General features: G+C 34.0%; 1 protein-coding gene across 2 annotated transcripts in view; it reads right to left on the minus strand.

Annotated features, from left to right (window-relative positions):
* LOC106463953 (glutamine--fructose-6-phosphate aminotransferase [isomerizing] 2-like) overlaps positions 1-24,754 on the minus strand; it is a 101,912-nt gene that overhangs the window by 21,150 nt on the left and 56,008 nt on the right. The window contains exons 9-15 of one of the 2 annotated variants that reach the window (XM_022391587.1): positions 14,026-14,049; positions 13,501-13,524; positions 8,919-9,048; positions 8,551-8,621; positions 7,498-7,590; positions 3,462-3,655; positions 2,731-2,851 (exon numbers count right to left, since the gene is read on the minus strand). In XM_022391587.1, the coding sequence (XP_022247295.1) occupies positions 2,731-2,851; positions 3,462-3,655; positions 7,498-7,590; positions 8,551-8,621; positions 8,919-9,048; positions 13,501-13,524; positions 14,026-14,049 (657 nt within the window). The remainder of the gene's footprint in view (positions 1-2,730; positions 2,852-3,461; positions 3,656-7,497; positions 7,591-8,550; positions 8,622-8,918; positions 9,049-13,500; positions 13,525-14,025; positions 14,050-24,754) is intronic. The other variant, XM_022391588.1, reaches the window with a different exon arrangement.

A 24,754-nucleotide genomic window follows, 5' to 3' on the forward strand; every position in this document is an offset into this window, starting at 1 on the left:
GAAAGGTGAGGAATAAAAAAGTAAATGAATACTTACACCCATTATAAGTGAAGGGTTAATTGAGGAATGGATGTTGGTGGAAGTATGTATGCTTCTGGAGAAATGATCGTGGGTTAGTCCATATGCCAGTCCAGAGAAAAGAGAAGGGTAAGAAAATTAGGAGGAGAAAAATCAAAGAGAGGAGGCTCAAGAGAGCATACAAACATCCACCTTCAGAGGGGCAAATACAAGATGCATGAGCTGACAGATCCAATCTGTAATGGGGTAAGGAAAGAGGCTCTAGGTACAAAAGGACAGTGAGAGGAACCACAACAAGGAAGAGTGTGACAAAACAGAGTGCCCTGGACCAGACACGAGCATCTGTCTGGATCAGAAATAACAGTGAAAAGAGAAAACTGATGGCTAGGACATGGGAGAAAATGAGTGACTGCTTTCGCCTGCCAAGGAATACGAGGGAAGGAAAAACTAGTCAGGACAAAAGAAAAGGGAGGTGTGGTAATGAGAAAGCAGGAGGAAACATGGGCATAAATACATGTACAACAGCTATCAACATCAAGTAGGAGTAGGGCTAATGTGTAATGGGAAAGCAGAAGCATCTGCTATAGGTTTGATAGGGACTCCTATAAGACAATGGAGAACCACAATGATAATCCAATCAGGCAAGTAGGAATGGGACAGTGGATAAGGAAGGAATGAAAAAAGGTAGAAAAGAGGCAAAGAAGAAAGTGAATTGTGACATCGGGGAAGGTAGAAGAAATACCACCATAAAACCCAAGATAGAAGAGACTTGCAGTTCATGGGCTAACCATCCAGTGAAAGAGTAGAAATGTGTTACAATGTAATGAAGTCAAAGGGAAATTATGACAATGAGACCAAGGTGATAAGTGCATCCTGTACATTGGCACACAGAAGATGCAGAAGGGTGAAAGGAGTGGGATAAATGGATGGCTACATGATCTAGGAGGTGGAATGGACAATCCCACATTTATTGTTAAAGAGATGTCATATCCTAAGGAAACAACAATGTGTGAGGGTGGATCAGAATGGATGGAAAGTTGTGTAGGGGAAGTCAGAGCTGAGACTTGAGGAGATGAAGTAATAGAAACATGGTTGGGATAGCCTATGAGGGGCCACCAAATGGACCCCTTAATAGGTGTCCCAAAACTGAGCAAGGACCAAAGAGAGGAGATGGAGAGGAGGACATGCATGATAAAAAAAAAGATGGGACTAGTCCAGACTGAAGGTATAGATAACCAGAGCTGAGGAATGAGGCTCAGGAGGCCAAAATAGAAGAAGTTAGCAAAGAGGAGTGTGGCAAGACAACAAAAGGAGGAGGATCAATTAGAAAACAGAACACTAGTGGGTGAGGAACCAATCTGTGAGTAGGATGTAGTAATGCCAAAAAGACAGCCTGTGACAATGTGCAGTGCCCCCAGAACATAATAGGTTGTGAAACTCACTTAAATCAAATAGGCTCAGAACTATATCTGGGAAGGAAAGAAGATTAAACATTATCCACTTTGAATACATGTCACGGAGTAAGTAGCCACATCTAAACATTGATTATGTGTGATATGATATGGAGTAAATGATTATGTCTAAGTTCTATCTTCTAATGGTACGTGAAGTAATAATGAACTAGATATAATCTAATCTACAATGAGTACAGACTAAGAAGTAATAAACTATAATAAAATATTATCATGAATGTGTGACATGTTATGGATAAATGATTATGTTGAAAACCCTATCTTCTAATGGTAATATGTAAAGGAGTAAATAACCAGATCTAATAATTAACTTTTTTGTGTACATATGAACGAGAGATAACATGTGGTATATGTTAATGAGTAAGTAATTATGATTAAATATTATTGTCTATGTAGTACAAGTTAAGGAACTAGATCTATACAATATATGGAATGTGAATGTGTTAAGGAGAACTAACGATGTCTTAACATTAAGCCCTATGAGTTACATGTTAAAAAAGAATAAACTCTATCTAAACAGTAACTCCTACATGTTACCTGATAAGGCTGGAAGGATGAGGCATAAAACAGCAGGAGCAAAGTTAAACCCAAAGTAAATGCTGAGTGCAGAACTAACAGTTTGGGTGGGGAGAAGTAAGGAAACAACAGGTAGGAGGTATACATAAGGCGGTTGGGAAGAGTCGGGAGGTATTCATTAGGTGGAGAAGTATTGGGTGAAAAAAGTCACTAAATTTCATCCTCCTCAACTTCAGCTTCAAATTCTGTGAAGGGAAATGTGTGGCAAGGATGAATTGTAGGTGGGATTTTCACACAGCTGGTGGCATGCAAGTCTCTCAGGCAGAAGAGTGCAGCTTCAAGAGGAAAATAAATAATCTATGTATGGAGATGAGTCATTGTATAAAAAGTTCAAATATCTGTATAAAACAGTTTCAATGACACAAAAAGAATATCTTTCAAGTAGAAGTGATTTTAGACTAAAATACCACACCTTGTGGAGTAACCCTCTCCTTAAAAGAAAGATCTCTGTTGGAAAAACTAAACTTACTCTATCAATAAAATGATTATACAGACTAATAGAGGCATTGTTGCTATAGCAAGACATGACTTTATAAAAAATAATCTACCCTTAAGAAAGGAGTAAATGCAGCAGATGTACAACAGAACAAAAGAGCTGGACCATCAACATCAATAGTAAGTCTTTATTGTTGGTTAAGACAAAATGTATTACATGACACTTTACCTGATTGAGAAATGAAGAAACATACATCATCTCGAAAGATTGGAGTGTTACGATCCAAAAAGTCACTGGCTAGTTCAACCATAACTGGTAATTCAGTGAGTTCTTCTAAAATTTGACGTGTCTAGCAAAAGATATAATATTGAATAATTTGGTTTCATGCCAGAAAAAAAAGTTTCAATTAAGTTTTAGAAAGCAATTCACTCATAATTAAAATAATCTTAAAATAAAGAGAGGGAAAATGGGTTATATCATATACACTGTTTAATGTTTTGTTTAAAGCATGGAATTTCAAGTTGATCTTCCCTAGCACAGAATGCATTTTTGGTTTGTAAAAATAAAAAAATAAGTATCTTTATAATTTGATCATATTTTTAGTATGCACTACTTGTTAATTCTGCACTGTGCAATTTCATCACATTTCAGATTAACATTTAATTATTTCAAACCATGTACAATTTGTTTGAAAGCAAATTAACTGAAAATATATATATATCAAAATTAATAGTTATTAATACTCTGAATGATACATGTATTTATGTTCAAGTGATGATAAGTAATTTTCATTAATAAGAACAACCTATTACTTTAATGAAACTATCATATGCAAATTTCAGAAAGAAGGAATATTTACACGATTAAAATACTTTAATATGTAGAATAATAAACATAGGGTAAAGCAAGATAAGGTACTCTCATCCACTTACAGGAAAAATTTTTAGCCTAATACTTACAGCAATGGCACTGTGATAACTGGTTCCACATCCAATTAGCAAAAGCCGCCGGCAACGTTTTATCTCAGGAATGTAATCCTTGATGCCACCCAAAACAAGTGTCTCTCTATCAAAATTAACTCTTCCTCTCATGGTGTTGATCACTGACTCTGGCTGTTCAAAAATTTCTTTTTGCATGAAGGAGCTATAGTTGCCTATAATTTAGACTATAATTTAGTTACTTAACTTTCTGTTATTTTATTCTCATGAGTGATTGTAATCAGACTATTGTGCTATAGACAAGAAACAGATTACAGTTCAACTATTCTCACTGAGAAAAATACAAACAGTATAAAATTGTCATTGGTTGATTTTTTTTTCTTAAGTATATACAATAGATAATTTCAAGTAAGCATAGGTTAATGTAATAAAATTCAGTTGTCATACAACAACAAAATATTTATTTATCCAACAAATGTACTTATATGTTTAGAACTTGAAACAGAAAACAATGCTGCAAATCAATTTCATACATTCTAAAACTTCTTTTCCAAACAGAGAATAAAGACAGGTATTAACATTTATGTGATTATATTAAATGTTTCCAGATCAGAGGTGTGTCATTGATATCTTTTGATTTTTTTCCTTCTCACAGTGAAAATATTCAACCAAATTGTATGAAACTTAGTATAAACTTATTAAACAGCATCTAGTTTCTGCAACAGAAAATTATATAATTTGATTTACTTTTTTTATTTTGTGGAATTTCCAAAATGTTTGAAACAGCATTCTAAAAAAACTTTATAAATACTTCATTTCATCTTAGAATTTCAATCGTTTTTATTATTGATCAGAAAGTTCCATTTTATATATCCAGGCAATTTCAACTTAATGGATATTCATTAACATATACTTTTTAATGCTGAGAACTTGTACACACGTAGTCAGAAAGCCAATCAGACTGTACCTAATGTGCTCGCTCCCTTGACCATCAGACACTAAGGACCCATGCTAGTCCTGGGAGAAGGGCACCATAGTGAATACAAAATAAGGATACTTATGAAACCACCATTCAACCATCAGACTCTACAGGGCTATCACCAGCTGTGGGAGTAGAGCTAATGGGTGATACATGAAATATCAAACTCTGCAAGAAAAAGCAGAGAGGTTATGTCTTTGCAGGAATTGACAAAATAGAAAGAAAAGTAAGTGAAAGGTATTAAGACAGGCTGGGATGGTCTGGACTACACTCCAGAAACAGACCCAGAAAACGTACCTGGATCCCCTTCAGTCCAGAAAGGTTTTTTTACTGGAGACAGTGCATTGGGTAACTGCAAAACCCTTTCTTTAAAAGTCAGCAAGTGCTAGCCAAAGAAGCAGGCAGAACCACAATTTTGGTGCTAGCATTTTCCATGATAGTCCAGGGAATAGGTACAGTCTGGATTGGAATGGAAAAATTTTATATATATAACTACCATAAGTGGAACTCCAGTGGTCTTGCAGAACACCCCATTTTATAGTAGGCACTGACTGGGTCAGTACAAATGGTCTGAGAGCTTTCCATTATCCTGGCCTGATGCAGAATTTTGGGTAAGTATAATCTGTGAAGCAACACTAGCTGCCTAGTGGGATCCAAAATTAGAAGAGCGATGGGGAAGGAATTAGTGAATGAATACTCACACTCATACAGGTACAGGGTTAATTGAAGAATGAACATTGGTGGAAATCTGTATGCTACTGGAGATGAGACAGCCAGATGGTGGAGATAGCTTAATATGAGACAAATGATTGTGAGGTAGTTCACATGCCAGCTCAGAGAAAAGTGGGAATAAAATGAAGAGAGGAGGCTTGAGAGAACAGACAAACATTTGCCAGTGGAGGGACGTATACAAGATGTATGAGCTGATGGATCTAATCTGCAGTGGAATAAGGAGAGAGGGCCCGGATAGAGGAGGTGTCCCAGTTACAAAAGAACAGTGAGAGAAACCACAAGGAGGAAGAGCATGACAAAACACTGAGCAGCCCAGACAGGACAAGAGGATCTGTCCAGAACAGAAATAACATCAAAAAGAGAAATTGAAGGAGGGAATATGGGAGAAAGGAAGTGACCACGTTCTCCTGCCATGGAACATGAGGGAAAGAAAGACTGACCAGGACTAAGGAGAAGGGATGAGCGATAATGAGAAAGTGGGAGGAAACAAGGGTGTAGAAATAGGTACAACAAGAAGTAAGAATAGGACTTGTGTGTCCAGGGAGAGTAGAAACATCTGCTAGAGGTTTGATAGGGACCTGGGTAAGAGCATGGAGAAACACAATGATAATCCAATCAGGCAAGGAAGGGGGACAGTGGATAAGGAAGGAATGAAAGAGAGTAGAAAGAGGCAGAGAAGAAATGAAAACTGTGACAGCAGAAAATGTGAAAGGTGGAAGAAATGCCACCTGGAAACTCAAGTTAAAAAGAGACTTACAGATCATGGGAATACAATCCCATGAAAGAGAAAGAATATGTGACAATTAATGAAGTCAAAGAGACAAAGGTGATAAGAAAATCCAATACGAGGGCACACAAAAGTAGAAGGGTGACAGGAGTGGGAGAAAATGACAGCTACATGATCAGGGAGGTGGACTAGACAATCCCACATACAATGATAAAGGGATGTCATATGCAAAAGAAAGAGAAATGTGTGAGGGTGAATCAGAAGGGATAGAAAATTGAGACTCGAGGAGGTGGAATAACAGCGGGAGTGAATTGAAACCTGAAGTATATGCTGGGTGGGGCACTAACAGGGGAGAAGAAAAGAAACAATGGGTAGAAGGCACAAGTGAGGCTGGAAAGTCGAGATGTTCAGTAGGTAGATAATTATTGGGAGGAAAGTTGCTCCATTTAGTTTCACTCAACTTCAGCTTCAATATCTGTGAAGAAAGTGTGTGGCAAAGAAGGAAGAAGAAGGTCTAGACAGCAACACAGATCCCATCACACAGCGAATGATATGACATTACTCTTCCTCTTACTGCATTTTCAACATGAATGGCATCTTTTGTAATACACGAAGGCTGTCACAATCTCAACAGGCAAGAACTTCCCAAATTGTTGGTAACTGTGAGTGATATTTGAACTCACACCAGCAGAAGAAAAAAAAGTCATGTTAATTTAAATGGAAAGGTTGAAATTAAAAAGTTATTGAAATAACTACTTCAACAAGTCTCAGCAAAAATACACAAATCTAATCACAACTGTGCTGAGTGAAAACAATGAAAACTTTTGCATGCAAATGTAGAGGAAGCATTTGCACAAGTAGTTGTATCACACTCCTATTGGTGGAGGGTTTTTCTGCATGATACATGATCATGCAGTAGTGCAACTTCTCATGCTTCACGTGAATTTTACCTGGGAGTTTCACAAGGCTGGTGGCATGCAAATCTCTAATGCAGAATAGTGTGAATAGGAAAATAGCTATTCTATACATGGAACTGAGTTATAGTATCAGAACTATGCTTTCTGATAGGTAGAAAAAAATCTATATATAAATGCATTGCTTACATTGCTAAAAAATCCACAGAAATGTAAGTTTGAGCATGCCTTCAATTTTTCTTTAGAAATTACACTAAACAATTTCTATAAAACACCACAATATCAATTCTAAAATATTTCTATTTTGAGAATAGTTTAAACAGACTTAAAATGATTTTCTTTACTTAAATTTTAAATGCAGGTATGCACTCAACATCTAGTCATGATAAGGTCAAGTTGTTATTATGTGATGATCAGAAAAATCTTAAACATAAATTTGTATTTTTAAGCCAAATCATACTGTTGGTATTGTTAAACTGAAGCTCTCTTATACTATATAATGCTATACACAGCAAATCAATTCCAAAACAATTGTATAGAGCAAGTATCAAGATCAGCTTTTGAAGTTCTCTCATCTATACACCTAATTTTCAATCAACTAATGAGTAAAGTACAAAATCTATATTTCTATATCTATATTTTCATTTGACCCAAAATGTTTTTAATGTGCTATGTAACACATAATTTCACAAAAATATATTTCACCTTTCATAATCTGCTGAATTTCCATTTTCAAAGTAATAATCTCCCTGCCAGTTGTATCATCAAGTGTACGTTTCAGCCTATGGATGGTCAAATCTAATAATTGAGAATGTTTATACACAATGTGTTAGGTGTTTAACACAAAAGCATATGAGTGATAAACATATCATTTACTTGGAGTATTGAATAAAATATCTTAAATAAAATAAAAAGACAGAAAGCTATAACATTGTTTAAAGATTTATAAATATTAAACAATTAGCTTCTTGGCTAGAAGAGAATAATAATATAAAACAATTTGTTTGGGGCTGTATTGATAATAATTATAAATCTATAAACCAGTCTTAAAAATTTATCTTAGAACATTCATAAACCTGTTTGAGTAATAATCTTTTAGTCTATTTAACATGTCTTCATAAGAGCATGCTGATATGTTTAAATATGTGAATGAAAACCATTCTTCCTATATAATTTCTTCCAATAAACATTTTGAACTTATTTATGGTAACTTTTTCACTGCTGGTTAAATTTGTAATGATCAAAATAATGGCACATTATGACAAAAATACTTTGTACTTCAATTTAACTTTTTTTATTATAATAACATGTAACAATAGAAGATGTAGAAATCTGTTAATTATTTTAGCCTCTGTCTCTCTTTCTTTTATTCTGTCCTGAAATACAAAATACAAAAAAATAATAAAAACTAAATATGTGCTACACCTCAAAACACACACACATAAATGGACAAGCACACACATATGTTAAGATACCGAAAGAAAATTTTGCATCAGTTTCAATGATATTGTTTTTTAATTCTATGCATTTAGCAAAATAAGATTTTTTTTACATCATGAAATTAAATTTCAGTCATAAATTATAACTTTATTGTTGGTTATGATTACTCCAATATATATAAACTCTCATCCACAAGCCTTTGATAATTATAATGAAAGTATAAAGCACGGAACCAATATAATCTGACAAAAAACAAAACATTTAAACAATGACCTAAAATAATTACCTATAAAGCAATCAGGGTAAAAAATAACTTACTTCCATCAGAAATTGCAGCCACATCATCATCTTCTAAGAATATCACACGGTTTGTATGCTCGATTACAGCACTATAAGAACACATCAAGAAATATAATAATAAAATTTACTATATTGCAAGTACAACTTCAAAATGCACAAACAATTGATACATAAAATTAAAATTTTTTACTCACTCACATAATTTTGTACAAAAAGTATGGAGTATTAAACTGGTTTTTGTTGTTGTTTCTTGACACCTCAAAATTAACACAGGCTGTCATATTCAAAACATTTTACCTCTTTCTATAAGCTTTTTTATTCATAGGCATTGTTTATAACTGTCCCCATGTAGTCTCATTTTATGTGGAAAAGTGATTCAAACAAACCTGGCATCAGATGCAAAGAAATATTCTACTTCCTTATCTTCACCTAGTGGACAAAACTCAGTTGTAGACTCTGAACGCTTCATGCCAGCAGTGGTAGTTGGAATAGTTGATGTCAGACATGGACGATGATCTAAAGGTTGAATGGTGATGACGTGTTAACAAATAATATGGTAAAAAGTAATTATTTCAAGAAAATTACAATAATAGTTTATGTTTGGTAGTATGAAACAGGATAAATAACAAAATAACCTAATTGCTATTTGCTCAAAGTAATCATTTCTTATAAATTATTAAAATTGTATATTTAGAGATATTGATATAACTTATCAATTTTTGAATTTTCTTAAATATTAAAACAATGTTAGGGGTTGGCATGCACACTTAAAGAAGCTACTAGTGAGGAGGTACAATTTCTATTTAGAGTTTATAGGCTATCCTAAATAGGGTAGAGGAAATGGATGAAGAGAAAGGTAAACTATGGGAAATAACAGCAGGATTTAAAGTAGAACTTAAGCTTTTACATGCAAAGGATACAGTGACTAATAATAACTTTCAGGAAGTTCAAAACAGTTCTAATAGGGTTAGAATTAGTATATTTAATTATAATGAGCAGATTGTATAATGTAACAGATTTCAGCCTTTAGCTTGTGCAGATGATGAACTAGGGAGGGAAGAAAAACAAATGAGCAGATAGGGGTGGAAATGAAAAACAGAGGATATTGTTGTAGGGAATTTTTTAGTACAGTACATTGATAGGATAGTCTGTGGAGTAGGAAGAGAGATTAGAACCGGTTATATTCTGCACCCCTGCCCCTGGATAGCATAATCTAACAGGGCATGTGATAGTGATATAACGATGCAGTCTTTTTAGTGTACATAGGGGCTAATGATGTAGGAAAGGATAGGTCATAAAACTAATTATTAAGTACAAGGCATTGATAAAACCATTAAGAGAAAAGAGCCATAATGATTTAATTTATGGGGATGAAATTAAAGGTAGGTCAATAGGGTTGAATGCTAGGCTTACATTAATATGTAAGGATGGGCAGGTTGGCTAGTTGGATTTGTGGGATAAATTCAATGGGGAAAGGGAGCTTTTTGGAATGGATGGATTACATTTAAATAAGGTAGGAACTGGCTTGTATGCAAGGGAATTAACTTAACTAAGGGCAGCTTTAAAGTAGAACTAGACAGTGGTTAAGGTCATAATAATAAAAAAATAAAAAGGTAGAGAAAAGTATAGTATAGGAACAAAACACAGAAGTAGTTTTAATGGTAAGCTAAACTGTTATTATTCTAATGTTAGAAGTATAATAAATAAAATGGATGACTTTAGAGCACTAGTTAGAACAGAGGATTTTTATGAAATTGGAATAACTGAAACGATTAAATGTAGACAATTTTTACAATAATTTATTTGGAATAAAGGGTTATAGGTTGTTTAAACAAATACTAAAAAAAGGTGAGATGTGACTTTATGTATAAAATGTGAGTTACAGCCTGTTCAAGTTGAGGCTATCAAAACAAATAGCAATGAGTTTGAATCTTTTTGTATTTCTGTTAGTGGTTATAAGGGGAGAAGGCTTTTAATTGGAATTTGTTATAGACAATAAGATGAAACTGATGAAATTAACAAGAAACTCTACACTGAGATAAAGAATTCAGGTGTTAATGAGGTAATAGTTATGAGAAGTTTAAATTTTAAGCATATATATATGCTCTTCAATCTCCACCCTGTCAGCCATTTCTATGTTAGAACTTAACAATAAATCTAAATAGCATTGTTCCTATTAGGTTCCTAAGTTAATTGATGAAGAACACTGTCCAGAATTGTTTCTGAAAAGCTGTTTCCGTCATGATTTGACTCAAACATTTCCCAATATATATATATTCAGAAACTTGGGAAATGTTTGAGTCAAATCATGACGGAAACAGCTTTTCAGGAACAATTCTGGACAGTGTTCTTCATCAATTAACTTAGGAACCTAATAGGAACAATGCTATTTAGATTTATTGTTAAGTTCTAACATAGAAATGGCTGACAGGGTGGAGATTGAAGAGCATTTGGGTGCACGTGACCATTGCTCAATCAGATTTGATAATATATATATTCAGAAACTTGGGAAATGTTTGAGTCAAATCATGACGGAAACAGCTTTTCAGAAACAATTCTGGACAGTGTTCTTCATCAATTGACTTAGGAACCTAATAGGAACAATGCTATTTAGATTTATTGTTAAGTTCTAACATAGAAATGGCTGACAGGGTGGAGATTGAAGAGCATTTGGGTGCACGTGACCATTGCTCAATCAGATTTGATAATTTGCTGCATATCGATATAAGAATTAATGAGATTTTAAAAAACTCAAATTTTGAAGAGATGATGCAAAAATTATCACCTGTGAATTGGACAAATGAATTAATTGGAGGTACTGATAAAATGTGAAAAATTTAAAGAATAAATTCTTAAATATTTGAGATAGGCATGTTCCTTTATAGAAAAAAAAATGGCTACAACAATGGATAAAATTAAAGAAAAACACAATAAATATAAGAAGTTTGAATTAACTGTAATGATGGGAGATTTGGAGAATTATGAAAGATCATGAGAGTGTATCAAGTAAGAAATTAGAAAATCAAAAAAATATATGAAAAAAAGTTTGGTGGAAATGTAAAGATTAATGGCATGGATTTCTTTAAGTACAATAAGGGTAAAAAAAATGATAACAATAAAGCCTTTGAGGAATGATAACAGGAAAGCTTATATCTGATGATTATGAGAAGGCTGCAAATTCTACTTTTTTCAATTTTTTATTAATGATGATTTAAGCAATATTCTCCATCCTGCACAGTTGCTACATGGGAAAAAATGATGGAACAAGATGATCACATTAATTCTGAGCTAGTTAAGAAAAAATTGGGAAGTTTAAAGAATGATATAGCTCCTGGGCCAGATAATATTTACCCAAGGGTTTTGAAAAAGGTTAAGGATTGGATATGCGAGCTACTTGCTGCTATTTTTCTAAGTCCTTTGAATAGTGGGCAGGTGCCAGGTAATAAATAGTTATAGGCCTATCAGTGGTAGGTAAGGTTTATGAAAGTCTGATAAAAGATGCTTTGCGAAGCCATTTAACAAAGTTTAACATTTTGTTGGAGAGTGATAATACTTTCACTAGGGGGGAAATCTTACTTTACTAATCTTTTGACATTCTTTGAAGAAGTTTCTACTTATGTAGATCAGCGTATGGGTATGGATTTGGTGTATCTGGATTTTCAGAAAGTATTTGATAAGGTGCCATTAGTTAAACATTTAACATACATTTAAATCTCATTTCGTTAATTGATTAGGAAAAGAAGCATTTTGCACTACTACAAACATAATTTCATTAATACAAAATAAACTTTAAAATTTCACATTTAAATGTTCAATTGACTTAATTTGTTACAAAATAAATCCTTAAGAAAATCCTAGAATTAGCTGACAAAAACTGCATCAAAGAGATTACTTGGGAAAGTATGTTCAAGAAAGGACAAAAGTAAAAAAAGGTTTCATTCTTCTGGTTAGCATCAACCACTGAGCACACCCTTTCAGGTGTTTTAAAAAGGTCAAAAAACATGTGTAAAAATCCTTGACACAAATGTGTTTTAGCTATAGTACATGTTTTCCAAGGTTGGTTTCTAGTCTCAACGCCTGTTCTTTTTTCTGTTTTTGAGTCTTTAACTTTAATTAAAAAGAGTTAGAGTCAAAACTTTTTTAAAGAAGTGCAACATACTTCTCTATGTTACAAAATTAACTCATTTACAATTTTAATAACATACTGGCCATAATCAAATAAAGTACTGTAATTTTTTGGTAAAATGTAATCTTTTTTTATTTCATTCTTAAAATTTTGGTCACTGGTTTTAGGGTGAAATATTAAAGAACAATACTGTAATATAAAACAAGTTCAGATGTGATTTTTTAAAGTCAGTAAATAATGAAAGAAAAATGTATTTTAATCATCCAAATTTTAAAACATTATCATAGAAAATATTTTATAAAAAGATTTCCAATTACATTTTTCATTGTGCACTTAAAGACAGTAAACCATCTTTCTCAAGAACAAAGCTGAAACCCCATATGTTTAGACATGATGTGATTTTAATAATTAATGGTTTGAAGGTCCATAAACGTGAAACAATATACATGTAAAGATACAAATACTGTATATATTTATCATTAAACAGATTTAATACATTTCTTTCATGAGTTTCAGTGCTTATACTTCTCCACAGAGATATAAAATAATATTATATTTTTAATATAAAAGCATTTGCAAATGAACACAAAAAAATTAATAAACCTACCAACATACTGTGTACTTTTTCCTATCAACAAGTATATTTTCAAGATTTTTTTTTCTTCTAATCTTTAAAAAATATGATTGAATTAAAAAACACCAGCTCCTCTATGTTAAGAAATTAACTTACCTATAATTTATGTTAAATAATGTTTAAGAAAGTAAGCAGAGTAAAGAGTTTTAACAGCACCTGTGACTAAACTAAAACTTATTCATAACAGAAGATGAAATGAAACACGTACCTTCTCTATCTTTGGGATCACCTTCTACAGATCCATTTAACAGAGTAAAAGTTGTGTTTTTTATAAAGGAAAAAAAGCACATAACATGCAATAAATAGATTACTATGCGATTAAAAATACAGTAAAAATAGGATGCAAATGAAAAAGAAACTAAGAAATAAGATAAAAAGCAATATTTATGATAAAAAACATTAAAAACATGGTTTTAATGAACTAATATTTATAAATGGGAATCTTTCACAATGTATTTAATAATCACAGAACTTGTGAACATTCAGAGACATTTTTGATTCATAAGTTTATGTGCTCATACTTTCTCAGCAAGATATAAAACTGTTCTATATTTTCAATATAAAAGCAATAGAAACATTTCCAAATGTATATAAAAATTAAGAAACTTTCCTATGTACATAATTAAACAAAAACAAGCAAACAAGTCACCAATAGATATAGATAAGTAGACTTTCTAATTTGAGAAACATAAATAAATCATACATATATATATATAGCCATGTTCCCACATACCTGGTTTCATTTTGTTTTCTGAGTCTGGTTTGAAAAATGGAGTTGATAAGTGTTGAAGATACAAAGGATGGAAAATAATAAAGTTAGAAAAACAATGTCATATTTTAAAGCACAACATTTGAAAAGTTAATATTTTCCTACAATGAAAATATATTTCTGATAGATACTTACCTCTACTCAGAAAATAGCTTTTATTGATTTGTACTGCCCTCTAGATGCGCAAATTTTCACTCACCACTAGCCTGTATGCTCCTATCTACCTCCACATCATATAGCTGCATTGTACCATGCAAATAAGTGTGTGACAACCCTCCACCAATAAGAGTCTGACACACCCTTCTAGCACAGCTGTCTCCCTCTATGCAGTTGAACCCAATCTTCACTTCAAGATTAGGCATGGAAAAAACACACCATATGTGAGGAGGAAGGGTGGGAAGTATGAGAAGAGATAAGTATCTATCAAAAATATATTTTTAGTGTAGGAAAATATTAACTTCCAATACAATATTTTACCTCTTCTCACAAAATAGCTAGAATCCCACAATCAGCAGGTGGAGGAACCAGCATAAAAGTTCCCCTAGATGAGTCCCCTTCAGAAAGCATCTGAAGAGTACCCTAGGAGTGTGACTGATCAATGTAGAGGAAACACACTTGTGGGAGACTGTACCACATCTGAAACAGATACTCTTCACTCTTGATGAATTAAGTCATGAAATAGGGAGAAAAGAGGTACACCTAAAAAAAAGTGCATTTGGTGTAGAATGGCTAGGGTATGTTAGATCACAAGCGAGAGGTCAACTCCAGTTCAAAACCATTCACTTCAGACTCAGGAAATGGCATGAAAGAAGTACTTCAGTTCCAAAAACCAAAGTCTTCATATGTGCATATCCAGCATGACAAACACCTATACTACCATGGGAACCAACATGTGGATGATGGTAGGAAGGTGGAAATGTAATGTGGAAGACCAATACCAACTCCAGTCCAAGACTATGTGGTGTTGGAAATGTATCACCCTGTCTGTGGTAGGAGGAGGGTCCTAGCCCACTCACATATGAGGACTTATGTTGACTGGTCTGGCTCCAACCAACACCTGGGAACCGACATCCAGGTGGCAGTAGGAAGAAGGGTTCCCAGTTGGAGGGGTGAACTGCATATTGGAATGTGATGGAAAATTCCAGTCCACACCGTACAGCATCTGAAATCATACATCAGATCGATGGTAATAGGATAATCCTTCCACCTACACCAGAAGAATACCACCATCCTACCACCAGAAAGTGCAATGGATGACTGCAAAAACCCTATTTTGAAAAGCAGACTATACCTGATTTATACAATCACAAAAACAGCAGGGATGGGCAGCAATCCCCTTCTACTTTACTCATGTTATTCCATGAGTGCATGGTCTGGGATGAACATATTTAGGAAGCAAGACACTGCAAGGATGAACCTACAAGTGGTGTTGCAGAACACTCCATCTCAACAGCAAGCATTGGTGACTTTAATATTTGTACAGTGAGGATTTAACAATTAGTATACATGGATAGGCACCACTCCCCACAGAGCAGGATCCTAAAAGAAGTGCAAGGAGGTCACAGTAAGAGGAAAATATATATAAGGAAAAGACACATACTCACTCACAAATGAACTGATGAGTGAAGAATGGTGACAGTGGCAGGAGGTAGATGATATCCAGCTGAGACATAAACTGCCAGATGATGGAGATAATGTGACACAGATGTATGAGGAGGGGGCCACATGTCAGCCTGGACAATCTTCTCCAAAGAATGAAGAAGATGAGCAGCCAAAGACACTGGTAACAGGAGTCAAGAGACAAGGAGGAAAAGGCTATACGTATAAGTCAGTCAGGTAACAGGAGAAAGGTCATGGGAAACTGAAGGATTCCAGTTTATAAACAATCTGGAATAGGAACCATGGAAAGAAGCCATGCAAGCCACATAACACTGCACAGCCCTGACCAGACAATCCGGTGGTCAGGATCAGTTTGGGAAATCAAAGGAAGGGAAGTAAGAGTGAAGGCAACATTACCTTCACATGCAGCAGAGATTTCTGGAAGGAAGGTATGATCAGGATAAAGGAAAACAAGTTTTGTGGTAAAGGATGCAACAGACATTGAGGGGGAACACATCTGACCATCAACATGCACAGCCCAACAGGAGGACAAAAAAGATTTTCAAGGATAGGTGATATAGGGAACAGGAAGCCAATTGTTGAAACAGAGGGAGGGAAAGGGCATGTAGGACAACATTAATATCCCAACCTGGTAAGGGTATTGGTAGAGGCAGACTATGAAGATAAAATAAATGAAACAAGAGGAAAATAACAGGAGAGGAAAATACATGGTGGAAACAGGAAAAACATGGTAGAGAATAACGCTGCTCTATAACCAGCAATGGTTGAAACAGAAAGATCATTGTCGAAAAGCCAGGTAAAAAGTTTGATAGGTGAGGGACAGAAAGTAAGGAAGAGATGAATCCCCAATGGTGAGACCAATGGCAAAAAATACACCACTTATGCTGGTACACTGAAATGGAAGAGAGGCAGGCAAAGTGGGAAAGAAAAGATGCTATCCGAGTGGAAAGTCCTGAACTTCTAACAATGGACCGGACAAATGCCATGCATGAAACCAGAGTGTGGGGAAGGATGAACAGATGAAGCACTGCCAAATGAGGATGAACAGAGTAGGAAAGGACAGAGAGCAAGAGGCAACAGCAGTGATGACTGAAAATGGAGAAGTCTTAGGAACCAAGGTTGAGCTGGTCTGAACAGAGCCACTAGAAGAACTTGACCTGGAGTGGTTTGGATAAAGGATACGACCCTGGAAAGAAGATGGAAGAGGATAGGCATAAATGTAGAGGACCGTCAAATTTTGACTGAGGGCATCTATTGTCAAAGGAACAGGAGATCAAAACATCTAGCAAGGGAATATTGAGAATCCAACTGAAAGCATAGCCATCTGAAAATATCAGGGTAGGATAACTGATCCACATCAATATTGACAGCACCTTGGATATGACAAGCCAGCAAACAAATTCGATGGTTATGGGCTCAGGCAGCAGGTCCAATGTTTGAAAACATAGAGACCAAGACTAGGTGCCCCCTTGCTAAGTGATGTAAGATACAACTGTTCTTGGAATGGTTCATCATTATTTTGCCCCTTGTAGCTGGCAGGAAAAGAGGCATTGCCCAATGAACAGCTGAGAAGATTGATATGGAAACTCAACTCAACTAAAGACCAATGGCCCACACCCCTAAGCCCAACAGGGAAGCATCCCTAGAAAGGTGCATCTCCAGTCACAGAAGAAAATGGACACCAGCCATTGTCTTATTCCTGTCCAACCATCAGGCAAATTCTGTCTGAAGGGAAGGAGGAATGGATACCAGGTAGTCCAGATGATCCTTGGTGAGGTTCCATTGATTATGACGTACCCAATGATGGTAATGAAGAGACTTCATGTGAGTTCAGCCATGGGGAATAAGGATCTCAAAGGAAGCCCAAGTCTCCATAAGAGAACCTCTGATGCAGCTAGAAAAGATGAGGATTGAGTCTTCTGAATTATAAGCTCCATGGAAGACTGTCGAAGGGGAGAAGGCTGGGCCTGACTACATGGAAACTGAAAAATACCCCAAGATGAATGAGGTCTTGAGTCGGTGTAAGAACAGGCTTCTCCAGCTTGACTAGCCAACCCACCTGAGCAGATTCCCTGTTGAGAAAGTGAGTATTGATGGAAGAAGCTGAAAGCGAAATAGCTAGAAGGAGCCAGTTGTCCATGTAGTGATGGAAATGAAGTTCGTTTGAAGGAAGAAGTCAGGCAAAGGCCTTGACCACCCAACAAAAAGTGTAGGGGAGAATCTGGAACTGATATACACATCCCCTGTGGTCAAAGCAAAGATAATGATGAGATGCAGGGAAAACGGGGATATGAAGTAAGCAGTAGTGGTTGTGACTTGAAACTGTGAATTCACGTTAATTTGCATGAGTGTAATAACACTCCATGGAAAAATAGATGAAGTCAAATCAATATGAAGCAGTTAGGAAACTGCACGAAAAAGATGATAAACGAAATTTAAAAAATTCAAATTAAAAAAACCTTTTTAAGTTCGAAAATAAAGGCAAAGTCACAATTTTAAAAGGCAATTGAACAACAAATTAAACAAGTGGAGCAAGACATCTGATCACTGTCAAGCTAAATCAAGAAGTGAAGATTGGCTTCTTCTGCACAGAGGGAGTCAGCTGTTCTAGGAGGGTGATGTCGCATTCCTATTGCTGGAGGGTTGTTGCATTCTTATTTGCATGCTACAATGCAGCTATACCACATGGTAAACACGTGGAGGTAGGTAGGTAAGAGCATAAAGGCTAGTCTGAGTGAAAATTTGCACATATAGAGGACAGTACAAATCAATGAAAGCTATTGTGTGAGTAGAGGTAAGATATCATTTTGAAAACATTAAACGAAGTCAATAATTGTCATAGTATCAATCATTCAAAACAAATACATTTAGAAAAACTGCAAATATTAAAAGAAATGACATTTTGAAAATGAAATTGCAAAAAACAGACAATTAAATGAAGTGAAAAATAAAATATTTTTTGTGGTCATGTAGTTTAATTAATTTCTCTACCTATTATGAAATTGCAAAAAACAAACAATCAAATGAAGTGAAAAATAAAACATTTTTTGTGGTCATGTAGTTTAATTAATTTCTGTACCTATTCACATATCTAAAATTGAGTACAAAAAATGCAACATTCTCTTATTTCTTAAATCATTATGTAGTACTAAGTTCAGAAAAATAACTTATTTTTGATAATTACGTGTTTATTTCTATACTTTTTGTGAAGAAAAATAATATATTAAATCTTAATAAGATACTAAATTAAATTTAAACATAATTTCATGACTTTATTGATTAACTGTTTGGCCTACCCAAAGTCCAGTCAATACAGTTTGTTAAAACCAGTGCTCAAAGAGAAAATCAGGTTGCTATAAAATTCAAATGATATGTTTCCTGGAAACATACAATTCAGAGGGTCACCCAAACTTATCCAAAGTCTAAATAATAGATTTTGCCAAATAACTGGCTCTATGAATTACAAAAGAAAAGAACTAAATCATACTAACTGCTTTATAATGGTGTTATCAAATTATTACATTTCAAGAAGTACAGTACACAAAATTTACTACTAATGTTTCCAAGAACCAAATGACATGTTATAAACCAGGAACACCTGAGTGAATGATATCCTTATAGAACATGAATTGTTAAAAGTACTACCCATAATCAAATACAATACTTTAATGTTTTGTAAAATTTAATATATTTCATTTCATAATCAAAATCTTGGCTACAAGCTATAGGGTGAAATTACTTTGTTAACTATAACAAAAAAATTACTCCAATAGTTACTTGTCAATGTGACCTTCAACCATGCCTTCATATAATGAGAAATGATACTTTAATCTCATGGTGTCAATCATTTATGACTTCCAACCATACCTGTGAATAATGGGTAATATCACTATAATTGTAAGGAGTCATTCAACTAAGTGACTTTCAGTTATGCCTTTATATGATGAAAAATGCTACATTAATATTAAAAGCACACGTTTACAAACTGTAAAACAATAATTTCTGAAGAGAAAACTCTCATTATGTTTTCTTATGTTTTTTTCCTTATCAAACTCACATTATCAAAACATATATGTATATAATAAAAGATAAATCAGGTTGCAAAAATAAAACTCAATGTAATTAAACAGCCGTTTTGTCTCCCAAAATGTATGGCTTGAAATATTAGAGAACAATATTGTAACATAAAACAGGTTCAGATGTGACTTTTGAAATCCAATAAATAACAAAAGAAAAATATATTTTAGTCACCCATGTTTTAAAGCCACGCCATAGGAAAATCTTTCATAAGAATGACTTCTAAAAATTTCCAAGTTATATAGAAAGTGTACATTCTAATGATACATAAAGTTAAGCTTATTCCCAAGCTTTGCTTAAATAGAATATACACAGTCTCTGGAAATTCTTTACTTTATATATATAATGGATCTCCAAACTCTTGTACACAATCTGTGGGAAAGGTAGCTGTTACTACAGCAAGTTCCTTGTTACCTGGAACTGATTATTTTGTTAGCTATATTGAAACAATTTAATGTCATATGTTTACCTGTAGTATGGTGATTACAGTATACTTTACTTCATTGCTTCCACAGTTCAGACAGTGATTACATACAATGCTAAAACACTGCCCAAGATAGTCAGTTTTTCACATTTACTCTCCATACTTGCTATTTAGAGCATCTCTTTCTTCACACAAGTGTCAATGCCATATTTTTTATTCATATCTTTAATAATTAGGAATGTAAAATCTCTGTGTTTTAGTTAAGCATGCCTATGCTTTGTTACTTCAGCAAACTTACAAGTCAAGGTAGTTGTTCCTGCAGTGCATGTGTGGCTCAGTACCTGGAAATTATTAGTTATTTAAGTTTTGATATGAATAATTTCACATATTATTCATCTTTGAAATGGTGATTATAAAATACATTTATTCATTGTTTTCACATTTCAGACAGTAGTTACACACAATGCAATAAAAAAAACATCAGCTAACAATGACTTTGAGGAAGTTAGAAAGAGTTGTATCAGAGTAAAAAGTAATGAATTTAGTTATAATGAGCCTATTCTGTTGAGCAACAGATTTCAGCCCTTGGCAGATGAGAAACTATTGGAGGGAAGGAAAACAAAAGTGTCAGAGAAGGATGTGGATGAAAAGGAGGTTATAGTTATAGGTGATTCCTTGACAAGGCATGTGGATAGAATAGTCTAAGGGGTAAATAGAGAGAAAAGAATCAGATTATGCTACCCACGGACATAGATGGAGGATATAACTGACAGAGCACGAGATATAATAAAGGGGGCTAGCAGAGATGCAGTTTTTTTGGTGTATATAGGGGCTAATGATGTAGGGAAAGGTAGGTCAGAGGAGCTAATTAATAAGTACAAAAGGTTGATAAAGACATTTAAAGAAAAAGGTCATAACCTAATTTTGTCAGGGATACTGCCCAGAATTAACAGTGGGGATGAAGTTATAAGTAGATCATTAGGGCTAAATGCTAGGTTACTATGTAATGATGGGCAGATTGGCTGGTTGGACTTGTGGACATTTCATTGGAAGAAGGGAGCTTTTTAGAATGAGTGGTTTACATTTAAATATGGTAGGGGCTAGCTTGTTTGCTAAGGCTATTAACTCAGCTCTAAAGAAAGTTTTAAACTAGGACCAGACAGTGGTGAAGGCCAGGAAAAACTAAATGCAAAAAGAATAGCAGGCAGAGAAAAGTTTGGCATAGGAAATGAGTATAGAAGTAGTTATAAGGATAGGCTTAATTGTTACTATTGTAATGCTAGAAGTATAAGAAATAAAATAGATGACTTTAGAGCACTGGTAAGAATGGAGGATTTTTATATAATGGGAATAACTTAAACATGGTTAAACATAGATAATTTTGATGATAGAAATTTCTTTGAAATACAGGATTACAGGGATAGAGTATTGAAGAGGGAGGGAGGAGTGGTTTTATAGGTAAAATGTGAGTTATATCCTTTTGTGTTTCTATTAGCAAATATAAAGGGAAAAGGATTTTTGTGGGAATTTGTGACAGACTACCAAATGATACTGAAGAAATTAGTGAGAAACTTTTCAATGAGATTAAGATTTCAGTTGTTAATGAAGTCATAATTATGGGTGTTCTTAATTTCAGGCCATATAGATTGGGAAATACTAGAGTCAAACCATGAGGGAGAAAGGTTTTTAGAAACTGTTCAGGATGGCTTTCTTCTCCAATTAGTCAAGGAACCTACAAGAAACAATGGTATTTTAAATTTATTGTTAACTTCATATATAGAAATGATCGAGAGGATGGAAATTGGGGAACAGGTTTGATGTTGGTGAAACAGGAAATTAGGACATCAAAAAGATGTATGAAAAAAGGTTGGCTGAAAATGTAAAAATTAACAGTAAATTAACAACAAAATGTTGGATGGGGGTAGGACCCTTGGGGGATGATAATAGAAGGCTAGTATCTGATGATTATGAGATGGCTGGGTTACTAAATTTTGCTTTTTCTTCAGTTTTTACTAATGAAGATTAAGCAGTATTTCACATCTTGAACAGTTGATAAATGGAAATGAGATCAAAAAAAGATGACTGCATTAATTCTGAGCTGGTTAAAAAAAATTGGGAAGTTTAAAAAACAATAAGGCTCTTGGGCCAAATAATATTTCCCCAAGGATTTTGAAGGAGGTTAAGGATTGGATATGTGAGCCACTTACTACAATTTTTTGTCAATCCTTGAATAGTGGGCAGGTACCAGAGGACTGGAAGTTAACTGATGTAACTCTTCCTTTCAAAGGAGGTGATAATAGCTGTCCCAGTAATTATAGAGTCATTAGTCTTACATCAGTTGTGGGGAAAGTTCTGGAAACTCTGATAAAAGATGCTTTGCAAAGACATTTAACAAAGTTTAGAGTTTTATTGGATAGTGGATGTATGTGGGTTATCATAATTTGAATTACAAGTATAATTTAGATGGAAATAACCTTAACAGTGTCATGAAAGAAAGGGATTTTGGTGCAATAGTTGATCAGTCTCTTAAGTCATCCAAGTAGTGTGCTGTTGCTGGTGGTAAGGCAAATAGGAATTTAGGTTGTATCTACAGAAATTTTGAATACAAGTCTAAAGAGGATATAATTTCATTGTATACATCACTGGTCAGGCTACATTTAGAATATTGTGTTCAGTCTTGGGATCCTTACCTTAAAAAAGACATTGAATTATTGGAAAGGGTTCAGTGAAGGGTTACTAGAATGGTGCCTAGGATAGAGGGGTTATCATACGAGGAGAGGTTGAAATCTTTCAAACTGTTTTCTTTCGAAAAAAGAAGAGTTAAGGGGGATCTGATTGAGGTGTTTAAGATTGTAAAGGGAATTGATAATGCTGATGCATAATCTTCTTTCATATTTAATAGTGAGAATAGTATAAATTTTGGCAAGGTAAGAGTCATTTTGAAGTAAGGCAATTTCATTTTTCTAACAGGGTGGTTGGCCTTTGGAATGGGTTGCCTTCGGATGTTGTAAAGGCAGTAAATTAAAGTGAGTTCAAGAAAAAGCTTGATAGGTAGATGAATGGTAATGGCTGGCTTTAATATTTTTTTGCTAATTATTTTAATTTAATTTAGAGGATTGAACAGCCGAGATGGATCAATAGGTCCCATGTTGTCCCAGAACGTTATGTTATCATGACATTACGTGCTATACGAAAAGCTTAGTGATATATATTTTGCTTTATGATGTATTAAAAGAAAATTACAATTAAATTATTATTTCATATAACTACTGAAGCTATTTTTGATAATCACTTGAATAATAATGAATATAAAAAAATATCTCAGTTACATAAATACAGATTTGTTATACCTTTGAACTACTTTATCAAAATAATCAAACTGTTTGTTTTTGTTTTGCCACATTTCAAATCTTTTCCATACAAATATGTCAATGATGTAATAAGCCCAGGGTGTTATTACATGTTCCTTCTATGACTACTGTCATGAAAACTGATATGTTAATATACTTTATTTTGTAAGATCAAACCAATTTATTTAATGGAAACAGTCTATATTTGAACAGTAATTTGTTAAGGGCTTTTGTAGTAAAATGATCCTCCATGACGTTTAAGAAAACTTGATGAAGCTTTATCCAGAGCCCTTACACTAAGTTTAGGTTGGAACCTAGCTATTGTTTACACATCCTGTTATGGCTGCCTTCATACCCCATGAATTAATGGTAAAGAAACAAATGGATGTAGGCAAAACAATACTTATGCATAAAATACACAGAATAATGTGCTAAATGTGCCAGAATTAACTTTTATGTGATTTTTTGGTACTGATGATAATATATTTTTCACCTTCCATGTTCTGGAAGCATCACAGAATCAGAGAAATTCACTAACTATTCGCATATTTTGTGCATAAAATGAAATTCCTTGATGTTTCTCAGGCTGGGAACAAAAAATACCAAATTCACTGACTTTTCCCAGTCTCCCTGACCAATGGGAAACATATACACTTGAAATATACACACACACACACACACAGAAAACAAACAATTAAAAATTTATAATGGTTATTAAGTATGATACAGATTACAGGAATTTTAACTGATGTTTCAAAGAATAAAATAAAATGAAAATCTGTTATTACTTTCTTCATCCATATGACAATTTTTCATTATGCAATGGTTTGGTTTAACCCGATGACTACCGGCTACTAACTTTTTTAGTAGGCAATGCAAGTCTTGCTATATTTCATTCCAACAATAAAACTAGTGGACGAATATCTTTGAAAGTTCATAAGTACTTTGACAAATGTAGGTAGTTTAAGAAACATGAAGCCTATTACTTTTAATAAATTTAATTTTTTTGCATTATGATCTTTAATATATTGGAAAATTACATTAGGAAATGGTATTTATAAGAAATGATTACAATATTTATATTTGCTACAGATTTGAACTTATTACTTTTAATGTTTTAGTACATTATTTTGAAATCCCAAAAAAATTGTATCCTCCATAGATTACAAATTTTATCTTTTTTTTTTTTTAATAATCACATATACTTCTTATGGTTTCAAGT

This window comes from Limulus polyphemus, unplaced genomic scaffold, assembly GCF_000517525.1.
Source record: "Limulus polyphemus unplaced genomic scaffold, Limulus_polyphemus-2.1.2 Scaffold1528, whole genome shotgun sequence".
Taxonomy (NCBI): Eukaryota; Metazoa; Arthropoda; class Merostomata; order Xiphosura; family Limulidae; genus Limulus; species Limulus polyphemus.